Here is a 25,553-nt window from a genome sequence, read left to right on the forward strand (position 1 = left end):
CAGGACAGCCAGGGCTGTTACACAGAAAACCTGTCTTGAAAAACGGAAAGAGAGTGAAGAAATACAACTTTATTATGAAGCCATAGTATCACTTTAATAATTTTTATTACCTAGAATTGAATTTCCTTTAACTATTAGATTGTATCATCTTATATATCAGTTTATGTAAATACTTACAAAATTATTATTCATAAATGTTGGCTTACATGTATATGTACATAAAAAGTATCCTGAGTCAATGGCATTTTCACCTTCATAACTGAAGATTTCTATTGATTTACATTTTTAAAGTGAAGGGGGGAAATCAAGTATTTATTTAACCTTATTACACTGATTAGTACCTTCTCACAAACAAGCCCCCAGGAGATGCTTTCTTTTTCACTCTCCGCTTCTCTTTGCTAGACTCACATGAGTCATCTTCCTGTAAACAAATAAAGGAGGTCAAATAAACTTCATGTTAACATTCTTCAACAGCATCCAAAAAGCCATGCTAAGTATTTTCCACTCTGATTAAATTTTCTTTAGGATTTGTGTAACCACATCCCCAGATCTAAAGTACTACTGCTTTGTGTTGTGCTGGGAGACTCCTTGGAAAGTCATTCAGTGCCATCTCTGTTTAATACAGACTCCAAAGGGAACAACTTGTCACATCTGCTTCTATCTTGAGTAACATTCCATATGACTGCAATGTCCAATGTACTAATATGACTTCATTTGGAACCTTTATGGAGCCCTACAGGGCTAAGATTTATCTTTCTTCTCCATTCCTGAGTTTTTGTTTACACAGTATTCCTTTACAACTTTTTTCATTTTCTACTTAGTCCATTCTCTACTGTTCCTGAAACTTTCTCATCATCTTGGTATTCACATGACCTAATAAAAAAGATTCAACAAATGCTATAGGAAGGAATAAAAGCACAACAGATGTTCAGTAGATGTTTATCATTGTTGAATAGTTGTAGTAAAATGCTATGCATGCCATTTACCCTAGAGGCAGGCTATATACTCAGGAATAGTTGGCCAACATTAATCAGACTCCCAAGTTTTGGTTTTGTCCTTTTTTTTTTTTTTTTTCCCGGTTATTTGGTTGGTTTTAGGGAGTGTGTGTGTGTGTGTGTGTGTGTGTGTGTGTGTGTGTGTGTGTGCGTGCGCGTGTATGCTCACTCATGTGCATGCTTGAAGTTTGGTTTATATGAAGTGGGATGGCGGTTCTGGAAAGAGTTTGGGGTGGGGAGGAATATAACCAAAATACATGTCACAAAAAAATTTTAATGAATTTTAGAAAAGAAAATGCCCTATTTAGTTGAGATAGATGTGAACACAGAAGTTCCTAAAACAGCCTTTTCAACACATGTCTATGGCTAGAGTTACTTCTGAAGTTATTCCTGCCATGCCATTCCTAATGTGCTCAAGAGTTAACTCTTGTATTCAGCATGTGAACATAGAAGTTGCTATTACCCAGTACAACCTGGAAACAAACAAACAAAAATAATGTCTCCATACCCTTCCCCCTGCTCTGTTCCTGAAACTTAACTTGGAATCATCCAAGTTCTTAAAGACAAACTTTGTCAGAATTTTTCACAAGTACAATAAGAAAATGAGAGTAAATAGCTTCTAATAGCAGTAACAGGGATGTAGAAAGCATGTGTGGATTTGGAGTTAGGCAGATTAAATCACAGCTAACAACTGTTGCAACTTCATAAACTATTTTATCTGGCACTAGGATTCTCAATTAGCAATATTTAACACTGCATCCTAAACAAAAAATCTTGACATTAAGCCCAGTATTTCAGTAACAATAACTGTTATTGATGATGACTAAAATCTCAAAGTGCATTAAATGATCTCATGAAATTAAAATTTCAGTACTGTGGGTTCACACTGAAAAAGTGAGGCACCCTAAACAGTAGTATAAAGTATAAAAGTGCTTAATGGAAAAAGGATCTTTCCCTTAATGGAAAGAGGGATAGGCAGATTTGATTGAGGACTTTGACACATAAGAGATAAGAATAAAACAAACAAAAGATAAAGAAGCTGGGTGATGGTGGTGCATACCCTTAATCCCAGCACTCAGGAGGCAGAGGCAGGTGGATCTCTGTGAGTTCCAGGCCAGCCTGGTCTACAGAGCTAGTTCCTGGACAGATTCCAAAACACTCAGAGAAATCCTGTCTGGCGGGGGGTGGGGGTGGGGAACATAAGAATTAAATAATCAAAGGCTTGCTGCAGGAAAGTGTATGCTAAGTTCAAATCAAATCACCTACATAAGAAGAACTGACAAATGGAGGGCTGATGTTAAAGCTGAATCAGAACTGAGAAATCCACTTTGTTCTAGGCAAAGATTTCAGAACAAGAAATGTCAGGAAACCAAGCTGTTTACTCAAATGTATTTGGATAGGGAAGGACTAGATGCCTAAATACAAAACTGGCTGGGTGTATACCTTTATCCCAGCATCTGGGAGGCAGGGACCATCCATGACTATATAGAGAGACCCCGTCTCAAAACAAACAAACAAATGCTAGGCAGTTAAGAAAATAGATCTGGGTATGAAAATATTGATGTTAAGTTTGGTTTCAGTTTTAAATTAGACACTGCTGGGAATTTCAGATGGAAATATTCAGCTATCAGAACATAGGAAGGAAGCCCTAGTGAGAGCATTATACTAAAGGACAGCTTAGAGTTTTTGTATACAGAAACAAACATATGATCAGAAGACTGGGTTTTAGTTTGTTCCTGCTTCACACTATCTGAGTGATCAAACAAGTCACCCAACCTAGCCTTCCATGATGGCACAAACCAGCAATCATAACACATGGAAGACTGAGGCAAGAGATTGTGAATGAGACAAACCTGGGCTAGTGCATTTTAGGTCTGTGGTATCATAAGACCCTGTTTCAAGAACAGAATAAAGGGGAGGAGAAGAGAGGAGACATATATACACAAAAGTGTGTCATAGACAAATGGAAACATTTTCTACATCTCATTAACTAAACTGTTGCAGTGGCTTCATCTGGAAAACATTTATCTTGTTTCAACATCTTGCAAGCAGCTCCATTGTATTATGTTATAATCTCTGAAGTAATTAGAGACTAACAATTAGTTTAGCGAAAATAAAAAGCCAGGGAGTTTTGTTACAGATCAGACAAGGTGGCAGAGGTCTGAAACAAGTTATCCTTGATGACTGGGGATAAAAACATCTCTAAAGGATAAAAATGTTCATGATTCTCAGTGCCCACAATGTCAGCTGTCCCCAGGGCAATTTCATGGTTGTTGTTGTTTTTGTTTTTTGTTTCTTGTTTGTTTTTGGTTTTTCGAGACAGGGTTTCTCTATGGTTTTGGAGGCTGTCGTGGAACTAGCTCTTGTAGACTAGGCTGGCCTAGTCTACATAGATCCGCCTGCCTCTGCCTCTGCCTCTGCCTCTGCCTCTGCCTCTGCCTCCCAAGTGCTGGGATTAAAGGCTTGCGCCACCACTACCTGGCTGGCTCAGTGCTTTTTTGAAACTGGGTTTCTCTATGTGGCCCTGGCTAGCCTGGAACTCACTCTGTAGACCAGACTGGCCTCGAACTCAAAGATCCACCTGCCCCTGCCTGCCAAGTGCCGGGATTAAAGGCATGTGCCTCCACACCTGGCTAACACCATCTTTTCTTGTAGAAGAGTGGGAGCCAAAGCCTAGTCTACTGAGACTGAATGAGAATGTAAGTTCCCTGATAACAGAGAAACTATTTTACCATCCTCAGTCATTCTATGTTTCTTGGTTTGTTCAGGTGTTATTGATATGGGGGTTGTTTCTTCTACTAGAAAAACTGACACTGAATGGAATCACCATTTAAATTCATGCCCATGTATTTGAAATTCAAAATACAGCTCCAGAAAGCAAATAATAATAACAATACTTATTCACAGTGTCTAAGAGTGTCAAATTCACAATCATGATGTCAGTTCTAGAAAGTAGTTATCTCTAGTTTGCAACACAAGTTCAAATAAGCCAAAAGCTTTTACCCATATCAAAGAAGATTATAGACAAGATTCAAATTTAGCCCCAACCCAAAGCTTACAATCTTAGCCTCTTCTATTTACTATTTGTCAAGGAAAATAAATGTGTTAAGAACACCAACCATAGCCATGACACTGGGGATCTGAATTTTCTCCAGCATTTCCTTGAGTTGATCCACCTCTGCTCGATATGCATCCAGTTGACACTCTAACTTTTCTCTTCGGAGTCGCTCATAAGCCAGCTGGTCCTGCAGCTCTTTGATGGTCCTATCAAAAATGTTTCTCAGTCAATCCCAATTTACCTAATGACTATTTTTCTTAACTGTGGAAAGCATCTGTACTTTAAAGCAAATAAAAATCACTCATTTAACTGTATTTAGGGTCTTTTCTGAATCAGCAGTGATTTAAGTACTGGGGACAAATAGTGATGAAGAAATAAATAAGCAAAATACAGGAAAGTATACAGGAAGGTAGCAAGTACTAAGATGGGGGAACAGCAATATTGTGGAGCAGGTGATTAACACTTCTATGCTAGTTAGTTGGATTTTTTTGATTTTTTTTTTTTTTTGGTCAACTTGACATAAACTAGAGTGATGTGGGAAGATGGTACCCCAACTGAGAAATTCCTTCCATCAGGCTGTCCTAGGGCATGCCTGTGGGACATTTTCTTGATTAAAATGAATGATGTTTGAAGGCCCAGCTGGCCCACCTACACAGGTGCTCCTTAGGTTATAAGAAGACAGGCTGAGTAAGCTATGAAGAGCCAGCCAGTCAGTAAGCAGCTTCAGTTCCTGCCTCCACATTCTTGCCTTGAGTTCCTACCCTGACAACCCTTTAAAGACAGTGTGAACTTTCCTCCCCCAACTTGGCTTTGGTCAGTGTTTTCATTGCAGCAACAAAAAAGCAAACTAGGACAGAAATTGGTACCAAAGAGTGGGCTATTGCTGTTGTTAGGAACAGGCAAAAGCACCTTGTCCTAGGTACTGCCATTTTAATTTCATACTCCAATTTACCAGTAGGGTAAAACAAAGTTCACATTCCCAAGCCCTATGGGAGCTAGGGAGGGATCATCCAATAACTGACACACCTGCTCCTTAAACAATAGAAAGTCTGCTATGCATCTTCAGTTCTCTAAAAACATGGCTATTCCTAACAACAAAAGGAACAAATGAATCTGATTGGTTGAACTGAAAAGCTTACATTCTATATCACTTGGCAATAACATAGGGAACACAAAGGGAAAGCCCCTAATATATGAATCCTGATAGGTTGAAAATGAAACTGTATTGTGGCACAGATGTTTGAGGGTTTTGTGCTTAAATACTTTCTGAAATGACCATTAGGGGGCGCAGTCAGCTCTCGTGTTTATACCGTGGTCACTGATTAGTTTCTGTAGTGCTGCCTTTAAATAAATCTTGCTTTGGGGAACCTGTGTCTGCTTGGGTTGATTCAGAGCCTTGGCTTGGACCCACACACTGTGACAGACCTGATCATATTGTTCTGAGGAGGATTGTGGAAGCTTTTGGAACTCTAAATACTAAAAACTTAATAAGCTGTTGTGGGAGCTTAATCTGAGAGATGTAGGCTGATTTGTAAAGTTTCTGAAAGAAGTAGACACTCTGTCAGAGCCGTTCCTGTGATATATCTGAGTCAAAATCTGTGGGAGCAAAGCCTGTGCTTCACTGCAACTAAAGATGCTGGTCAGCTAGGGCTGAAGGGTCAGTAATCTGTGATCAACAAGAGACCAGCACCACTGGAGTGAAGGTGCATTGTCGGGCTAGCTAATACTAGTCAGCTGAGGCTCAGGAATCAGCTGTGATCAACAGTCAGGGGTCAATGGGGCATCTTAAGCTAGAAGTTAAACTTGGTAACACTTAAGAATCTCCCAGGTTCAAGGCATATGGTACATGCCTTTACCTCAGCACTCAGGAGGTAGAGGCAAACTTGAGGCCAGCCTGGACTATAGTGAATTCCAGACCACCAAAGCTACATATTTTAAAAACAAACAATTTTTTCTGTTTTTAAATCAGGATCACTCTATTTAGTCCTGGGTGTCATGGAACTCACTATGTAGACTTAAGCTGACCTCAAACTCACTGGGTGTAGTATGCCACCATAAGAAGAGGAGGAGGAGCAGGAACAAGAAGAGAAAAAAACAAGAAAGGTTGTTTTAATAATGATGTATTTGTGTCAAACTGACCAGGGTCAATTGTGTCGGGCATTTTTTCTCAATGTGACAACAGCTCATCTAGAATGAGGGAACAATAAATAAACCCTTTCCTCCTCCAAACTGGGTTTGGGGAGTGTTTTGTCACAGCAACAGAAAGCATGCTAGGACAACTTTATATACAGTGGCTAGGGAGACTTTACTAAAAAGAGATTTGAGCCAAGTCCTGAAAGGAATGAGAAAGAAGTATTTAGACATTGTGGTTAAGATCATTCCAGACAGTGCAGAACAGGCCCTGAGAAAAGATTATGCCTAAGAAAGTACAAGGAAGCTAAAGGCCAGCATGACTGGAATAGTTTAAACAAAACAGTAGTGTAGATTAGTGGTAAAGGAGAGCCAGAACAAATACATCTCATCAGTCTAGCAAAGACTGGCTTCTCTGAGTAAAACAGGAAGCAAGTAGAGGGCTTGCTATTGCAACATGATTCCATTTAAGCTTTTGTATGATTTTTCTGGATACTGTGTTAAGAACAAACTACAGGGTAAGGAATATGGGTAAGGACAGGGGTCAGTACACTGTGAGACCTATAAAGAAAATGTGATAATTATCCAAATAAAAGATGCTGTGACTTGAACTAGAGTTTTTGTCTATCACTGAATGGTGAGGATAGCACAGTGATAAGCATTCTGGGCCTATAATTTAGTGTACAAAGAAATGGACTTCATAATTCTTTCAGTGGGAAGTTCAGTCTAATGCAAATATTTACAGATAGCTGAATGATTTAAAATAGCTGAGGTCTCAAAATCTTCATAAATATCAGTTTTACAAGATCAATACAGTTTGGGAGACGAATCACAATGGCATAAGTATGTTTAAGACTACTGAACTATACACTTAAACTGCTGATAAGATAAATTTTATGTTAAGTCTATTATTCCACAACTTTAAAAAAAAAATCTCTGGCAGAATGAAAGAACACGCTTTCAGTAAGAAAGCCTCATGTGGAATTCATAAGTACTGAAATACATTGGTAAGGACATTACTTCTCAGACTCCAGCTGTTGTTTCTTCTGCTGTAGTTCTTCTTCCATTATCCCACCCAAGTGTTTGAAGTTGCTCTTGGCGATTTCCAGAAGTTGTCTCAAGTCCACAATTTTCTTGTGGGCTCTCACTGAAAGACAGTTGAATAGGAACTGAATTTAGATGAGAGCACATACATTTACAAGGATGATGATTCCCTCTCAACATTTGCTTCTTTTTCTTTGCAACAGCTTTTTAAAAAATATTTATTAATTTTATTTTATGTGTATAAGTGCTTTACCTACATGTATGACTGTGGGCCACATTTGAGCTTGGTACATGTGGAGGTCAGAAGAGGGTACTGGACCCCCCCCCCCAGAACTGGAGTACGGATGGTTGAAAGCCACCATGTGGGTGCTAGGAACTAAACTCAGGTCCTCTTAAAGAGCAAAAAGTGCACTTAACCACTGAGCCATCTCTTCAGCCCCATTTGATTCTTCTTTAACAAAACCATTGTCTACTGTTTACTGAAGGAAGTGATGGGAGTGTGATATAATGTAGAAGGGTAAATATAAGTGATGCAAGAATGAAATGCCTAGTTGGAGAATACTTTATCAGTTACTGGAAAATGAATCAGATAATTATGATGCTGATGTTATAGGCAGGATGGCTTAAAGAAGTCTACCAGTGTTTTAAGATGAGAAGTACCAGAGCATGCAGTACCTACTACATGTTATAAAATTAGAGAAAACTGATGTCAGCGTCTTCTGGTTCTCCCTTACAATGAAAGGATTCCCCCAGGTCCCTGGAAAATAAGCCTAAGACTGTACTGGAGATTTTAAATCTTTTTTAAAGGAAAAAAAAATAAATCTAGACATGAATTTCAATTTTTTCTTAGAAAATATAGTTTAAGCACAACTATATATTCCAACCAGAATAACTAAAAGCACCCTCCAAAGATCAAAAGGAAAGGGAACTGCCATTTTCTGAGCCTCTGCTACAAGCTAGTTAGTTCATATTCTTTGGTGTATGAAATTAAGCCTGTCAGGGTAGCAATATCAACATTGCTGGTTTTCACGGATGAGGAAACTAAAGTTATGAGAGCAACAGAGCTAAAAAGAGGCAAAGCACTGATGTCTGAATACATTGCCTAAGACCGACTGTACACTCACTACATAGCTGCTTGTGCTTAGATTAGCTCAACTCCAACACATTCTTCTGACTTTCCTCACCACTCAGAGAGCCACTGAAAACATCCTTCTCATTCACTAGCACAAACCATGACTTCCTAACCAAACACAGAAGAAACATCAAGATCACATGGCATGAAAATACTCCAGGATGCAATGGGTGTGGTGACAAGGGCATTATATAAAGAAGTCAGAAAAAGCCTTACGTCCACTTACTGGGTGGCTTTGGACAAGTAACTTAGCTTCTTTAAATGTAGGGCACTTTATAAATCAAATAATAGGATACTCTATTAGTGTTTCTTAAGAGAGAACACAGATACAATCATTCCTAAACACTTACTGTGATCAATGGAAATGTTTTGTGAACTGTAAGTTCTATGGAAATGTAAATCTTTTCAATACTGTAGAGTCAAATTTCTGACAGGGGAGGTATAAACCAGTAGCTGAAACATCAGAACAAATGCCACAGAAACAAAATTTTCTCTAATTACCAAACCAGTTTAATTAAAAAATTTTTAAAAAGCATAACACTGATAGAAACCATAGCCCCATTGGTTTCTGGGTATCTATTTGTGTCAACATGTATTCTGGGGTGTGGAAGGAGCAGTCTAACTTAAACTAATTTAGAATGTTTTGGTGGTTTCCATTTGTTATGGACTGAATATATCTCAAAACTCACATTAAACCTCTATATTCCTGTGTGCTATTACGTGGAGATAGGGTTTTAGAAGGTGAAGGGGGTTAAGTGGCATGACAATAAGGGTACTGTTCTCATGAGATTAATATCATTAGAGGAAAACAATTTAGATGGCTTACATTCACATCCATGTTCCCCATTCTTTCACTTTGAGTACGTTATATCAAAGTCAAAAGCAGATCCTTTCCCCATAAAAGTCATGCTAAACTTTGATCTAGGACTTCAGCCCCTAATTATAAGAAATAAATTTGTGTAGTTTAACTTTCCCAGTCTCTAGTGTTTAATTACAACAGCCTGAACACATTAAGACATCATTAAATGGAATTACATTATCCTCTAAGTGGTCATCATGAAAATAATTGAGGGGATAGAAATGTTATACTCTTTCTCATCCTCCAGTCTATTATATCCAGAATACTTAGAATAATAGTCTTTAAACGTAAAGCAATTAACATGACTATAATGTTTTGAATGACAATGTCCCCAGTAGATACTGGTTGTTGAACACACAGTCCCTAGTTCAATGAAGAAATGTAGTGGTGTAGCCCTGTGGGAGGAAGTCACTAGGGTTGGACTCTGAGAGCTAAAAGCCTCCCATCATGTTGAGTTTGCTCTCTCCTTCATGCCTTTGTTTAATGACATGAGCTCTCAGCTTCCTGTTCCTGTTTCCATGCCTGCAGCTTGCAACTAGCTACTAAAACTACACCTCCATGCCAGGATAGACACTTACCTATCTGTTGTAACCCAAAATAAACCATTCCTTCTCTAAGATGCTTGGTCATGGTATTTAGCAACAGAAAAGTTATTAGTACATTCTCTCGGATGTTAGGAGAACTTGCTGTTCTCCAGAGGATCAAGTTCAGATTCCAGCAGCCAAATGTAGTGGCTCACAACCTGCAACTCCACCTCCAAAGGCTTCCTAGGGCACTTGTACTCATGTATGCACATATGCACACACAATATAAAATATTAAAAAATAAGTTATTTTTTAAAGAAAATGACAAACACTTCCATGGTTATAAAAAAATCTATTCCAAAGCATGGAAAAATGATGCATATGTTTACCAGTATAACTCTAGTGTTTATACATACCTGCACATGAACAATATTCAGGAAGCACATGTTGGATGATAAAAGAGAAATAACTGAGAAGGCATAGTTTCAGGAACATCTTGCAGTGCTATGTTGAGCTCAGAATATTTTCTCAATTCCCAAAAGGAACTGTTAATATTCAGGCATCTGTACTGGCCTGCCCTTGGGGTTCTGATGGATATGCCCTCAGCTGCAGCCACTAAAGCACCTCCTATGCACATTGACTACGTTCCCTTTTAAAAGGGCCCTGCCCACCTCCCATTTTTTTCTCTTTCTCTCTCGCTCCCTCTCTCTCTCTCTCCCATCACTCTTGTCCCCAAGGACTGGTCTCTGCCCTTTTTTCTGCCTTTCTCTCTCCTCTTCCAATAAACCTCCCATGTGAGTCCTGTTGTATGGTGTGACTTTTCTTCGAGCATTTTAAAAATGACAACAGGAACTATATCCTACCACAATCCTTAGCCAAGGCTATGAACACACTAAAGTTCATTCTAATCATCAGGTCTCTTCTGAAATGTCACCGCACAGTCCTAACAGTTACTTATCCCATCACTTCATTTTCTTTATACTCCTATTTTCCTATCAATTGTTCATTACCCTCTCCTATGACTATCATCTCCAAAATGAAGCTCCTTTGAATTGATCTGTTTTCTCTAGTAACAACAACTGTATGGCATAATAGACTATCAATAAAACTTGTTGCAATCAGTCTCTAAAAAATACTGGATAAAATAAAAAAAGAATCTGCTGTGAATTTGAAAGAGAGTGAGAAGGGATATATGAGTGGGCTTAGAGTGAGGAAAGGGAAGGGAGAAATGGTGTAATTATATTATAATCTCAAAAATAAAATAGTTACTGGTGCTGGAGAGATGGCTCAGTGGTTAAGAGTAGTTCTTTCTCTTGCAGAACACCCAAATTTAATTCCCAGTACCACGTGGTGCCTAACATCCATCTGTAACTACAGTTCCAAAGGATCTGATGCCCTCTTCTGGACTCTGTGAGCACCAGGCAGGCATGTAGTGCACAGACATACATACAAGCAAAACTCCCTTGTGCATAATTTAAAATAATGAATCTTTACAAAAATATCATTACCAACAAGCCTTGGAAATTGTTGAGATCTTTGAGTGTGTGTGCTGGGACGGGAGGGAGTTAAAGTCTTTCTATGTAATCCATGCTTGTTTTAAGCTCACTATTAACCAGCCTCCCAAGCACTAAGATTATCACTCTTGAGTTATGTTTTTCCATGTTTATAATCCACTAAAGTATGTTTGTCTTACTTAACTTCTTTGGTTTCCATGTTAAATTCTTCCATCCAAAGACCATATTGTACACTTGCTTATATTTTCAATAACTTTTAGGGAAAAAATACTGAATTGGTGCTGCTTCCAAAAATACAAAATTGCTTTTCTTTGTAGACAGAGTCATTTGAATAATTTCCAAATTTATAGTAAAAGTAGACCTTATTGTTAATATATGTATCTGTTGGGAGAGGTGTCTCTGGAGCTGGAGTGGGTGCTGGGAATCAACCGTGACAGAGCAAAAGGAGTTCTTAACCACTGAGACATCTCACCTGCCCAAGTGTATTTCTTTCTTTTCTTTTCGTTCCTTTCCTTTTGGCAGTGATATCTGTTGCCTGTGTGCACACATTCATATGTGTACATGCTCTTTTATGTGCACTTAGGCAATCACATGCTACAAAACATGTTTGGAGTTCAAAGGACAACCTCTGGTATTGGTCCTTACCTTCTACCTTACTTGAGACAGGGTCTCTGTTGTTCATGGACTTATACGCCCTCAAGCTTCGAGGGTTTCTCCTGTCTTTGAATACGATGATATGTTAGCACCACTGCAATTACAGAAGCATGCCACTATGCCAGCTTTACATGAGTTCTAGGGATTAAACTCAGGTCCTCACTAGTGCACAGTAAGTGCTTTTACCTACTGAGCCATCTCCCCATCCCCATGGCCATAGTCGTTCTTCTGAACGGCTAATTCATGATAGAGACAGCATACTTACTTCTGGCATTTGCTTTGTCTGCATCACTCAGACATAAGTCATCCTTGGCATCGGTGCTTCCCTCAACACCATGCCTTATAAAAAACTTTGTATGACTGTCATTAATTCCAATCTCATCATCTATCTCATATTTCTGTAGCCCCTCTAACAGTTTCACTGCAGCCAAATGGGCAAATCTGTAGAAAGGAATTCATAATTAACCAGATCCATAAACTTCCATACATTTAAACTGCAGTTCATACTTAACTTAGGCAATTTTACTGTGTTTCACTTCAGTCAACCCATCAGCAGGCAAGGAAGCAAACCTATAGCTGAAGGTCAGTGAATCTGACATGCATTCAGCTGTGTGGGAACCTCAGTATTGAATACTATAAAGTTCTCCTCCTGGGAAGTGATCCCAAAGTGTTGCTGCTAAAAATTTACTAAGAGAAGAGATCCCACAGTAGAAGAATATTTACTGTGTCTCCAAATCAAATACTCTATTGAATACAGAGCCCAGAAACTTGATTCCCTATTTCATTGTCTTTTGTTAGCCCAAGATGGGTGACAGAATTAATTGTAGTTCCAATTTTAGAATTAACTATAATTCTTACCATACTTACTCTTCATCCTTCAACCCAAAGCACCTAGCTCAGTTTTGAAATTTAAAGGGGCAACAATGACCTTTCCTTCTGTTTTCTATTCTCTTTGCTCTTTCTCACATTTCATAAAGCCCATACTAATAAATTCTTGATTTTAGAAATTTTTCTGTTGTGAATAAATGAAACATGCATACTTTCCCACAGTGTTGTTAACTGAAATATATAACACTTTCTAGAACATGGACAATAAACAAACACTAAACTCTATTTTATTCACTGTTATAGTTTGGATGTACTATATTCCCATTCACTTATGTTCTGAACACCAGCTCAGGTCCCCAGCTTGTGGCACTATGTGAAAAAACCTTTAGGAGATGAAGCCTAGCTGACAGAAATAGGCCACTAGGGATAAGGCTTTGAAGATTATATCCACCTCTAGGGAGCCAGAGCTGCCTGCTTCCAGCTTCCCAGTGTGTGAACCACCACACACTCTCACTACCATGCCTCACTCCCAAGCCTTCCTAACTGCGATGAGCTGACCTTCTCTGAAACCACGAACCCAAACAAGCTTCTCTCCTCTCAAGTTCTTGGTTAAGTATTTTGGTTACAGCAATGCAGAAAGAAAAAAGAAGAAAACAAACTAATATGTTCATATTTTTTAAACTATACATTTATATACTACATTCTTGGGTTTTTTAAATCAGGTACAGCAAGTAAATTATTAAAGATCTATCAATATGACTAGCTTTGCAGCTGAGTGGTACAATACTTGCCTAGCATGTACAAGTACCCAAGTAATAAATCTATATAGAGAGTGGTGTGGCTGACAAAGGAAGAGAGCAAGGAGCTATGGTAGATGGAGACAGCAGGACATTCCTGTATCTTTACAAGATTGAAAAAGAACACGGATGTGTGGCTGCAGGTGTGTGCATCAGTTAGTGATCAGGTCAAATCCAGACATGCATACCTTAAAATATGAAAGGCAAAGAACTGTAGCACTGACTGCTAGGCAGCACAGCGAGGACAAGGAAGAAAATTCCCCTCGGGGCTTTAGGAAAAGTAGAGAAGAGAACCTGGACAAGCTCCACAGGTACACAATTGGGCACTGTGCAAAACCAGTTTAAGACAGCAGATCTAGGTGCACAAAGTACAAGCAGGCACAGGAGAGGACCCCTGCACTTGCTAGTTTGCTCAGTGAGCTCTGAGCAACCATCTTAAGAGAGATGCCACCATCAAACCTAAGGCTTGAGCCAGGCAGTGGTGGCACATGCCTTTAATCCCAGCACTCAGGAGGCAGGGGCAAGTGGATCTCTGAGTTCAAGACCAGCCTGGTCTATAGAGCAAGTTCCAAGACAGCCAGGGCTACATAGAGAAACCCTGTCTGTGAAACAAAACAAAACAAACACAAAAGCAAACCTAAGGCTTGAGGAACTAGAGGCCCTGCACCTTCATACTTTTGAGTGCCTCTCTTTACTAGCTCCACAAGTGCTTACTGCAGGAGACAATGTGAGCCTGAGTAACTGGCTGTGACTTGGACACACATTTATTGACATAGGTCTCCAAGGCTGAGAAATGCATGCAGAGGAAGTAGGGCACTTCCATGGAAATGGTGGCCTGACCTCTGAAAAGTGGAATGAAACTAGCAGTTGGTGGCTATAAGTAGGCACTGGAACATAAACTAGCAGGGTCAGAATAGACAGGATTACTCAACGCCCATGTACCATACCCTTTGTGCAGACTGTATGGATCTGATCATCTTCTCCACTCTCAGAGCCCCCAGAGACAACACTGCCATAGCTTTGGTATTGCCCATGCCCAAGCATGCACTGGTGGTGCACTGCTCCTGTACACGGGGACGCTGCTCCTGTACTTGCTGAAGTGCTAGGTTAGCATACAGAGATCACAGGCATGAATTGAGCCAGGAGTGGTCACTGTCTTATCTCTTCCCTGGCTCAGTAAGACTCAGAAGGGCTCAGCCTTCATATATTTCTTTCAGGTTCAACCTGAAAAGAGAGAAAAACAACTTGCTGCCCACCTCCCCAACCCTTGCACATGTCAAAAGAAGCAGCTTGGGGTTAAAAAAAAAAAAAAAAAAAAAAAAGCACCAAGTATCTCCCATCTGCTCACAAGACGGAACTAAGGATGGCCATTTGGGTTTGTTTTGTTTTGTCTGTCTCTTCCTTTTTGTTTAGAGACAGGTATTGTAAAATATTAGTTTAAGATTCATTACATTCATTTATGTTGTAGAATATTTAATGATGCAAAGATGTGTTGCATTCTTTTATGATACATTTGCTTAACTCTGCAAAGCTATGCTAACTGCCTGTCTAAAATAAAAAGCTGAACTGCCAATAGCTAGGCAGGATAGAGGATAGGCAGGGCTGCCAGGCAGAGGGAATAAATATGAGAAATGGGCTCTAGAGAAAAGGAGAAGGTGGAGCAAGAAATAGGAGGAAAGGAAGATGCCAAGGGCTAGTCAACCAGCCAGACAACCAGTCATGAAATAAGAAGGGAAGAAAGACAAGTAGAATAAAGAAAGGTAAAGAGCCCAGAGGCAAAATGTAGAAGATGAAGTGATTAATTTAAGATAGAAAAGCTGGCTAGAAGCTGGGCATTGGTAGTCTCCAAATCCCAGCATGTGGAAAGCAGAGGCAGGCAGACCTGTGAGTTTGCCTCTGGTCAACAGAGTGAGTTCCAGGACAGCCAAGACTATTTCACAGAGAAAACTTGTCTTGAAACCACACACACACACACACACACACACACACAGAGAGAGACAGAGAGAGAGAGAGAGAGAGAGAGAGAGAGAGAGAGAAGGAAGAAAGAAAGGGAGGGAGGAAGGAAGGGAGGGAGGGAGCAAGGAAAGAAGACAGGCAGGCTTAGAAAATAGCTAAGGCTGGACATTTGTATAAGAATAAGTTTCCATTTATTCATTTGGGAGCTGGATTGCAGGAGAGTTAAAAAAAAAAAAAAAAAACTGCAGACAGGATCACACTGTATAACCCTGGCTGGCCTGAAACTTACTACATAGAACAGTCTGGGCTCAAATTCCATTCCTGCCTTCAGAACAGTGGGCATGTACTACTATACCCATCTTTGTTTTTTCAATTGCTTTATTTTCTTTTTACTTTCTTTTCACTGTTATTTTCCATGCCTTAATTACATATACCTTTCCTCTTTTCTTTGTACTTTTACCTTATTAATATTCTCCATTTTACTAATATTTGACCTGAATCAAATTTTAATATTCTAATTTACCCTGTAAATTACCTTATTTGTCCCTTTTATTCTTCTGGGGATATATTTCTTATTTCCTTGTTTTTGTATTTTACTATGTTTAGGTATTAGGTTAGGGATTTGCCTACAATCTCAGCATTTAGGAGGTTGATGCAGGAAGATTGCAAATTTGAGGCCAGTTTGGGCTATAGAAATTTAAAGACAGCCTGGACTATGGAGAAAGACCCTGTTTCAAACAAGCAAATAAAGTTGTTCTTGACAAAGTCACAAAGGAAATGAAGGAAGCATAACATTTTCAACAAATAGAACTATAATTGATATCCATATGCAAAAGAATGAACTTAGATGCACACCTAGTATAACATAAAAAAGGGAACTCACAATGAACCATAGACATCACAACCTATACAAGTTCTAGAAGAAAATATAGGACACAAAGTCACAGAGATTTTCAAGATCAAACACCAAAAGCACAATCCAAAAACGTAAAACTTCTTTTTGTTGAGACTCATTTCCAAAGTTATTTTTAAGGACATGAAAAACATCCCACAAGTGAGAGAAAAATCTTACAAAGGGTATTTTCTGAGAAAGAATCAATATCTAGAATATATAAAGAACCCTTTAAACTCAACAACAACAACAACAAAAATCCAAACTAGGTATTGTGTGATACAAACCTCTAATATCAGTACTAGGGAGGCTGAGACAGGAGTGCAAGTTGAAGGGCAGCCTGAGCTAGCTACATGTGAAGTTAAGTGAGTAGTTGGGCCCAACCAAACATCAGACCAAGCCCCATGGCCCACACTTATGGTAAAAATTCAAGCAGTTCTTAACTGCTGAGCCACTTCTCCAGCCCCTAAGTTATTTATTTTTGTGTTTTGTCTGTATGAAATTCAAGCCGTTCTGAACAACAAAAATGAAAAATTTTGTTACAGCTCCTCTTCCAAGTATCAATATAAATTCTGCTTCAAAAAATGTTCTTGATAACGATCTATCCTACTGCAATTTCTTTTATATATTTTACTATCATCTGTATTATTTCTAAACCCACATCACTGACAAATAGAATTAGCAGTTTTCCTCACTTATACATACTATGATTATTATAATGGTTATAATTACTAAGAACTTTTGCTTGTATATTTTTTTCTTTGAAGTATAAGCTTCTAGGGTTTCCATGACTATAAGTCCCTGGACGGGAGGCACTGTGCATTCCCATATTTACAGTCTGACTTCTGCCCACAGTGCCTGAACCATAGTAACTAGACAGGAGGCTGAATAAACAACCAAATGAGAAAACAGATAAGCACTAACTAACTATTCCTTGAGGGTCTGATCTGAATAAGATCACAAAGTTTCAGGATAGAGGCTACATTTACTTCCCATGTAAATTTCTAAATATGATTTAAACCCCTTATAATGCTTCTCTATTATCACTGTTACTGTTTTTCATCAATGTTTCTCAACAAGGTGTCAAGGATAATTGTATGGAAGAATGCATTGTGCACACTAACTAGATCATTGCAGAATGCTTAGGATTCCTGGACCTGACCTCCTTATGTGGTAAGTGTTGATTGACCTTTCCTCTCATTTCTAAATATCCCTTCCCCAGGGGAAAGAGAACTAATACAACTATCCAGCTGAGAATAATTGCTTTAACAAGGAACACTAATAATAAATATCACACAACTTAAAAACTATGATCCCATCAGCATCTTGAGTCCCCCAAACCTGTATTAAATTATCAGAAATTTCAAAGTACAGGAAAATAAATGACAACTTTAAAAGTAGAAGCAAGGAACAGTAGATAGGAGTTTATACCTCTTAGCCACGTCGCTGGGTTTCTCTCCTGCTTTATTGGTAATATTACTGTTGGCTCCCATTTCAATTAACCACTGCAAACACTCTATGTGGCCTTGTCCAGCAGCTTTTTTTAAAGATAAAACAAGGAAACACATAACACATACAAAGAGTTGCTATTGGAAACAGTTTTCTGAACTTTTGATCTTGTAGTAACTAACAAAAGCAGGCTGTAAAAGTATTTTCTTTTTCACTTGTACATTTAATAGACATTTAATCAAATATCTACCATGTTCATGTCTATCTGAATAATTTTGGATACAGATATAAAAATTGGAGCTCAAAGTTCAAACAAGCAAGTCATAGATTTGAAAATAGAACCCAGTCTTTCTAACCCTTACCCAAGTGCTATGTCATACTGCATAACTCCTAAATGTCTTTTTTCATACTCCAGTGAGAGTGCATTTCAATCACTAGGATCTCAGATACATCAAAAATTTTGATCTATACCTACCTACTGCACAATAAAAAAGAGAAATCTTTTCTCAAAAGTTTTGCATCTTTTTATTTACTTTGTATCTATACCTGCACACATTTGAGCATGAACAGTGTAAAAGTGGAGGTCAGAGGACAACTTTCAGATGCATCTACCATGTAGATTCTGGGGATCAAACTCATACCATCAGGTTTGGCAGCAAGTACCTTTATCCACTGAACCATATCACTGACACCCCTGTCCCCACCAATCTTGCTCTAGCATAGGCAGACAAACAGACAGATAGGGTTTCAATGATCATTAAGTGTAGTGAGAGATAGGCACTGTTAAGTGTCATAAATATATATATTACTAAGTCCCCATAAACATAGCATCACTTTGATCATTAGCAAATTGTTCTGTTCCTCAATTCCTTCTCCCTTTCCTCATCTCTTTCTCTCTTCTCTCTGTTCCTCTCTCTCTCTCCTCTCTCTCTCCTATCCAGAACCAGCTGACAAAAAATACTATAGGACTGGCCAAAGCTCTATAAGTAAACAGACATACTCTGTAGACATAACAGTAACATATTGTTTTTAAATATGCTCAAAAATTGTATTTATGATCATGAATGATGGTATGGCTTAAAATAATTCCATCACAGGCAATACACAGGAAAAAGGAAGGATAAATAATTTATCTAAAATGGAATATAAGAAAAAGATTCTGTGCTGGAAAGATGACACAGCCATTAAGAGCATTTGCTCTTACAGGAGCAGTTCCCAGCACCCACATAGCAGCTCACAACTGTCTGTAACTCCAATATCAGGGATTCTGATGTCCTCTTCTAGTTTGTTCGGGTACCAAACTTGCACATGGTATATATCCATACATACAGGCAAACACTCATATACATAAAGTAAAATAAATATTTTTAAAGGGAAAGAAAAGAACAGGGCATGGTGCCACATGCCTTTAATCCTAGCACCAAGGACAGAAACAGTCAAGCAGTTCTCTGAGTTCGAGGCCAGTCTGCTTAATATACATAGACAGGGATATACAGCAAGACCCTTTCCCAAAATAAAATTAAAAATAAAAGGAAGGAAAGAAGGAAAGAAGGAAGGGGAAAAATTAAATAAATCTGCCAGTGGTGGTGGTACATGCCTTTAATCCCAGCACTCGGGAGGCAGAGGCAGAGGCACGTGGATCTCTGTGAGTTCCAGGCCAGCCTGGTCTACAGAGTGAGTTCCAGTACAGGCTCCAAAGCAACAAAAAGAAACTCTATCTTGAAAAAAAAAAAAAAAACCACAAAGAATACTCAGCAGTGCATTTTCACGTGTCACTATAAGAACAATGTCACCAAGAAATTCAGTTGACATTACCATCAGAGGTATACATATCTGAAATCATAAAAGGCACTTGAATCAGAAATCAGGAACTGTATATTTTATATAACATTCACTAATATCCACTAGGGTAGATTTCTGATCAATCACAACTTTAAAAGCATAAGAAATTGTAAAGATGAAGTAAGCTTACCTTTATGCATAGGAGTTGATCCATTATCATCACGTTCGTTCAAATTGATTATTCCATCTCCAATCAATTTCTTAAGCATTTCTAAATCACCCTTAAAGGCAGCCACATGACCTGGAAAAGCTAAATCTGAATAAAAAGTCAGCATTTTAGTAAACACAGGGATCTGTTCTTTTCCCTACCTCAAGATGTCATACAATTCAGATTTCAATATTATTCTAAGTATGAAGCTACTCAGGTGAGTTCAACTGACACACTGACAAGTAAAAAGAATTATAAAATACAATACACTAAATGTTCTATACTATCTAAAACACAAAACTACAAATATAAAATTTTGCTCTTTGAAAACAGGCTGTGAATGGAAGAAAATATTTGCAATTCACATCTGATAGGTTATGTCCAGATATGCAAAAAGAAAACTCTCTCAAGCATTCAATAATTAGAAAAGTCTCATCTATACAATGTCAAAAACTAAAAAGATATTTCATTACAGAAGTGATATAAATGGCCAATCCAGAACCAGGCTCACAGAACCAACACACACCCATTAAAATGACTACAACAGAACAGACTAACTATGACCTGTGTTGACAAGGATATAGAGAACTTTGGAAAACAGCTTGAAAAGTAGCTCCTTAAATGATATCTAAAGTTAGATATACACCCATCGCATGTTTCACTCCTATGTACTCACCAAAGAGGGACAGAAATAGATATTTATGCCAGTGATCCTCAACCTGTGGGTCCTGGCCCCTTTGAGAGTTGAAGGGCTTTTTCCTATGGGTTGCATATCAGATATCCAGCATATCCAACATTTGCATTATGATTCATAACAGTAGCAAAATTACAGTTATGAAACAGCAAAAAAAATAATTTTGTGGTTGGAGACCAACACAACACGAGGAACTGTATTAGAAGGTTAAGAACCACTGGTCTATGTAAACATAATAGCTATTCTATTGATACATCCCAAACTAAAAGCAATCCAATGCTCACCTCCATTCAATTGATCATGGAATACAATATAGCAATGAAAAGGAATAAACTACAAATATACATAACATGTATGGATTCTCAAAAGGACTTTCTCTATACATAGAACTCTAAAAAAATGCAAGCTAATCTGTATTAACATAAAGATCGGTGACTGCATGGGGACAGAGTAAAAGGAACAGTACGCTGAAAGGAGTCTGAGAATACCCAGATGTGATGGGATCTTGAGTGCACACATAGGTCAAAACTAAAATTGCATACCTGAATGCACTTTAACTTAAGTAAATTAAAAACTAACGTTTAAGGACATAATCAAAGTGAAAGAACAATCCACTTGTGAAAGAAAATTATATCTGATAAAAATCAGTAAATAAGTCATACCAAGAATATAGAGAACTCAAATTACTTAGAAAAATAAATGAAATGCAATTTTTAAAGAGGTAAAAATATAGGTATATAACATATGTGTATATTCTTAGAACATTAAGCATATAGTTTCATGTCCCCACAAAAGCAGAACTGTTCATTATGAATTTTCACAGAATGGTCAAAACCTTAAGAAGCTTCATCCAGTGATCCCAGAATGCAATATGATCTTCACATTCAGTGTACACTATGTGAAACAAAGACAAGAAGGCGACTCTCTAAAGAAACTCTGTACATAAGGAAGCCTGTACAAAAATATCCACTACACACTTAAATTTTAGCAAGAAACCACAAGCAGCTTAAAGGCCAAGTGGAGAACAGACAAGTAACATGTTGCAATAGTTTAGTTACTATAAGAAATATACAAAATAGTATTATATATTTTGTGAATTTATTTATATAGAATTGTAACTAAAATATAAAATCATAGAATAGACCAATAAATCCCAAATAACACTTTGTGCTTGTCCTAGCTATTATTTATGTCAACTTGATTGAAGCTAAAGTCATCTGAGAAAGAGAACCTCAACTGAGAAAACCTTCCAAAAGATCAGGCTGTAGGCAAGCCTGTAGAGCATTTTCTTTATTAGTGATTGATGGGGGAAAGTCCAGCCCATTGTGGGTAGGACCATCCCTAGGCTGCTGGTCCTGGGATCTATAATCCTGTAAGCAGTACTCCTCAATAGACTTCAGCATTAGCTCCTGACTCCAGGTTTCTATCTTGCTTGAATTCCTGCACTGACTTTGGAAGTGTAAGTCAAATACACCCTTTCCTCCCCAAGTTGCTTTTGGTCATGGTGTTTGATCACTGCAATAATAACACTAAGACACCCTCTTGGGGAAAAAGAGACTGGCAATTGGAAGAGAGCTAAATACTTCAACTCTGTAGTATTTTATTCTTAAGTTCAATGTCACTGTCTTAGTGAGTGTTACTATTGCTGTGATAAAACACCATGATCAAAGTCACTTGAGGAGGAAAGGGTTTATTTGGCTTACACTTCCATATCACTGTTCATCATTGAAGGGAGTCAGGACAGAAACTCAAACAGACCAGGAACCTGGAGGCAGGAGCTAATAGAGAAGCCATGGAAGGGTGCTACTTACTGGCTTGCTCCCCATGGCACACTCAGTCTTCATTCTTATAAAATCCAGGACCATCAGTCAATGGGCTGGGCCCTCCAACATCAATCACTAATTAAAAGAAAATGCCTTACAGGCTTGCCTACAGTGAGATCTTATGTAGGCACTTTTTCAATTTAGGCTCCCTCCTATCTAATGACTCTAGCTTATGTCATCTGACATAAAAACTAGCCAGCACAGTTACTACATGATTTGTCTAAAATGCTTAATAATAAAGAATCTTGATGAATATGGATAGTAACATTTATATTTTGATGTACCATTTGCATTACAAATACTTTGTCTCTGGGTTCCATTTTAGGGGTTTTGTTGTTGTTGTTTGTTTTGTTTTTTGAGACAGGGTTTCTCTGTAGCTTTGGAGCCTGTCCTGGAACTCTAGACCAAGCTGGCTTCAAACTCACAGAGATCCACCTGCCTCTGCCTCCCAAGTGCTGGGATCAAAGACATGCACCACTACCACCTGGCTGGGTTCCATTTTAATATTATCATTTTCTGCTAAAATATGTGGAGTAAATTACTTACTGTCTTGATCATCTGGATTGCTTCCTTCATACTCAGCCCCCTGTATAAACTGTAAAATATTCTGTTTCAAGAAGCGCTGGGCCAGGTCCAATACATTTTCTCCATTATCATTGAAGGCTTTTAAAACTTGTGCTCCACTGTTCATTCTACTCAGTAGGAATTTAAAACAATGAAGGTGGCCTTCCATGGCTGCTAAATGAACTGTAGATTAGACAAAAAGAATGGAGTTAATTCTAAAAATGACAATACCTCAAAAAGTTGGGTTAGTGAAAGACATATGGTTACAATGGGAGAGGCAAAAGGGCTGTTAATTTTCAGGTCATCTTGAACTGTATAGTGAGTTCCAGGCCAGCTTGTAAATTTTTTTTTTTAAAAAAAAAACAGCTTTAGTCAGGGGTAGTTTTGCACACCTTGAATTTCAGGACATCCAGAACTTCGTAATACAAAGAAAGACCCTGTCTCAAAAAGATAGAAAAGAAAAGGAAGGGAAGAAGGAAGGAAGGAAGAGCTTTAGAGAGCAAAAGTAAATACTTTTATCGTTCTGTATTTGTCACTTTCTTTTAGTTCATTATTCTTTATAATTAATACAAAAACTTAAGTTAAACTCTACACTAGCCAGTCATGGAGACACAGGACTGCAGTCCCAGCACTGGAGAGGTGAAGGCAAGAGTACAAGTTCAAAGCTAGCATGAGCTACATTGTAAGACCCTGTCTCAAAAAGAAAAAGGTTACATACTAAGCACACATTAACACTGTTTCCATACTAAATCCTTAAAAATATACAATATAAGTCATTTCTAAAAGCCATAAATGACCAAAAAAAAAAAAAACAAAACAAAAAACAAAGTATAATGGCATGAACAGAAAGAAAATTCAAAGAATCAAAAAATATTGGACCAGATTGAGAAGCAGCCTTAACCAAACCTTTCTGGGAGAGAGAGAAAAAAAAAGAGTTATAAAGCAATGACTCCAGAGACCAAAAAAAAAAAAAAAAAAAAAATGTATAATATTTGGGCAAATTATGACTAAAGGAAAGCAAGGTAGTGTTCAAGTAGCCATTGTATCACAAAGAGAAGTCCTTCAGTCCAGAGGCTAGTTTGCAGGCTCATACCATGCCATCCTGGGTCATCCTGCAGCCCTACCAAAAGGTCCTTCCTGAAAAAGACCCTGTCAACCACTTATTCATCACATACATTTTCAAATATCACAGATTTCTAACTTAATATTTCAAAACTAAACTCTTCCCTCACATTCTCCTGGCACTGTCTTCTGCATCTTTTTTTAATGATTTATTCATTTTTATTTCATGTACATTGGTGTAAGTCTGTGTAAAGGTGTCAGATCCCCTAGAGGTGGAGTTACAGGCTGCTATGAGCTGCCATGTGGTGCTAGAAGTTGAACTCAGGTCCTCTGGAAGAAGAGCCAGTGGTCTTAGCTGCTGAGCCATCTCTCCAGCCCTGTCTTCTGCACCTCAACCAACAGAAAACTCTCTCCTTCCTAAGTTGTCCAGAGTTTATTACTGTCGTCACTCCCCATATCTACTACATCAGAAACTCCTAATGTCTCCCTCAGAATATACACAGAACCCAGTTCCTTCCTGCTCTCCTTACCTCTTCGATTCCACACCACCATACATGGTAAAACACTAGTAGTTTACATTGTTATACTGGACTTGTTTTCCTTTCCCCAGGAGATAAATCCTCAGGCCTTGAGAATGCTAGGCAAATGCCCATCAGCTGGGCTATATCTCCCTTTTTCTTCAATTTTATTTTGAGACAAGGTCTTACTAAATTACTCAGCCTGGCCTCAAATGTGCAATTCTCATGTCTCAAACTATGGAACAGCTGAGATTTCAAGAGTCTGCCACCATATCTGGATTCTCTCTCTATGTGTGTTTCTTGCCTTGCCTTACTATGCCCATACCCTCACTACAGTAGATTCCAAATAAAATAACCAAAATGATCCTCTAAGGCAGTGGTTCTCAACCTTCCTAATGCTGCAACCCTTTAATACAGTTTCTCATGTGGTGACCATCCCCATCCACCCACACACACCATAAAATTACTTTTGTTGCACTTTGAAACTATACTTTTGTTACTGTTCTGAATCATGTAAATATTTTCAGAGATAGAAGGTTGCCAAAGGGGTGGCCATGCACAGATTGAGAACCAATACTCTAAGACATTAAGTTTGGTCAGATCACCCTGTGTTCAAACCTTTTCAGTAGCTATTGGTCCCTCTGCAACCTCACCTGTTCCTTGGGTCTTTACTTTTGTTCTGGCTACACTGATTCACTGTTATGCAAACCACCAGGCCTCAAGAGAGGAGCAACACAGCCCTTTTTGTCTCCACCAACTGTTACTGCCTCAATGAAGGCTTTCCTAACTACAAGACTATTTTAATTTTTTTCCCTCTAGTAGTCTCCACTCCTTTTTGCTATATTTACCCAAACATGTATTCCTATACAATGTTGTATATTTGCATCATTCATTTTGATTCTATCTTTCTCCTCACCACATGAAAACAATGACTTTGTACTTTCTGCTGAGTTTTCTCTGGCACATAGATACACGGGTGGTGCTCAATAAATACATACCAAATTGTTTGAGATGGCAACTGGCTCTCAGAGCACACATTCATGATACGTTATATTTCTCTCTGAGCACAT

The 25,553-nt window shown here is 38.4% G+C and overlaps 1 protein-coding gene across 4 annotated transcripts in view; it reads right to left on the reverse strand.

The window, feature by feature from the left end:
* Positions 1 to 242: 242 nt before the first annotated feature.
* The window catches only part of Ankrd42 (ankyrin repeat domain 42), a 43,791-nt gene continuing 18,480 nt past the window's right edge, over positions 243 to 25,553 (reverse strand). For 2 of the 4 annotated variants that reach the window (XM_051192248.1, XM_051192247.1), the window contains exons 6-13: positions 23,296 to 23,340; positions 22,886 to 23,086; positions 19,805 to 19,930; positions 17,815 to 17,920; positions 12,176 to 12,351; positions 7,204 to 7,330; positions 4,115 to 4,259; positions 243 to 421 (exon numbers count right to left, since the gene is read on the reverse strand). In XM_051192248.1, the coding sequence (XP_051048205.1) occupies positions 335 to 421; positions 4,115 to 4,259; positions 7,204 to 7,330; positions 12,176 to 12,351; positions 17,815 to 17,920; positions 19,805 to 19,930; positions 22,886 to 23,086; positions 23,296 to 23,340 (1,013 nt within the window). In that variant the 3' untranslated portion in view covers positions 243 to 334. The remainder of the gene's footprint in view (positions 422 to 4,114; positions 4,260 to 7,203; positions 7,331 to 12,175; positions 12,352 to 17,814; positions 17,921 to 19,804; positions 19,931 to 22,885; positions 23,087 to 23,295; positions 23,341 to 25,553) is intronic. The other 2 variants (XM_051192250.1, XM_051192249.1) reach the window with 1 other exon arrangement.

Source organism: Phodopus roborovskii, unplaced genomic scaffold, assembly GCF_943737965.1.
Source record: "Phodopus roborovskii unplaced genomic scaffold, PHOROB, whole genome shotgun sequence".
Classification (NCBI taxonomy): Eukaryota; Metazoa; Chordata; class Mammalia; order Rodentia; family Cricetidae; genus Phodopus; species Phodopus roborovskii.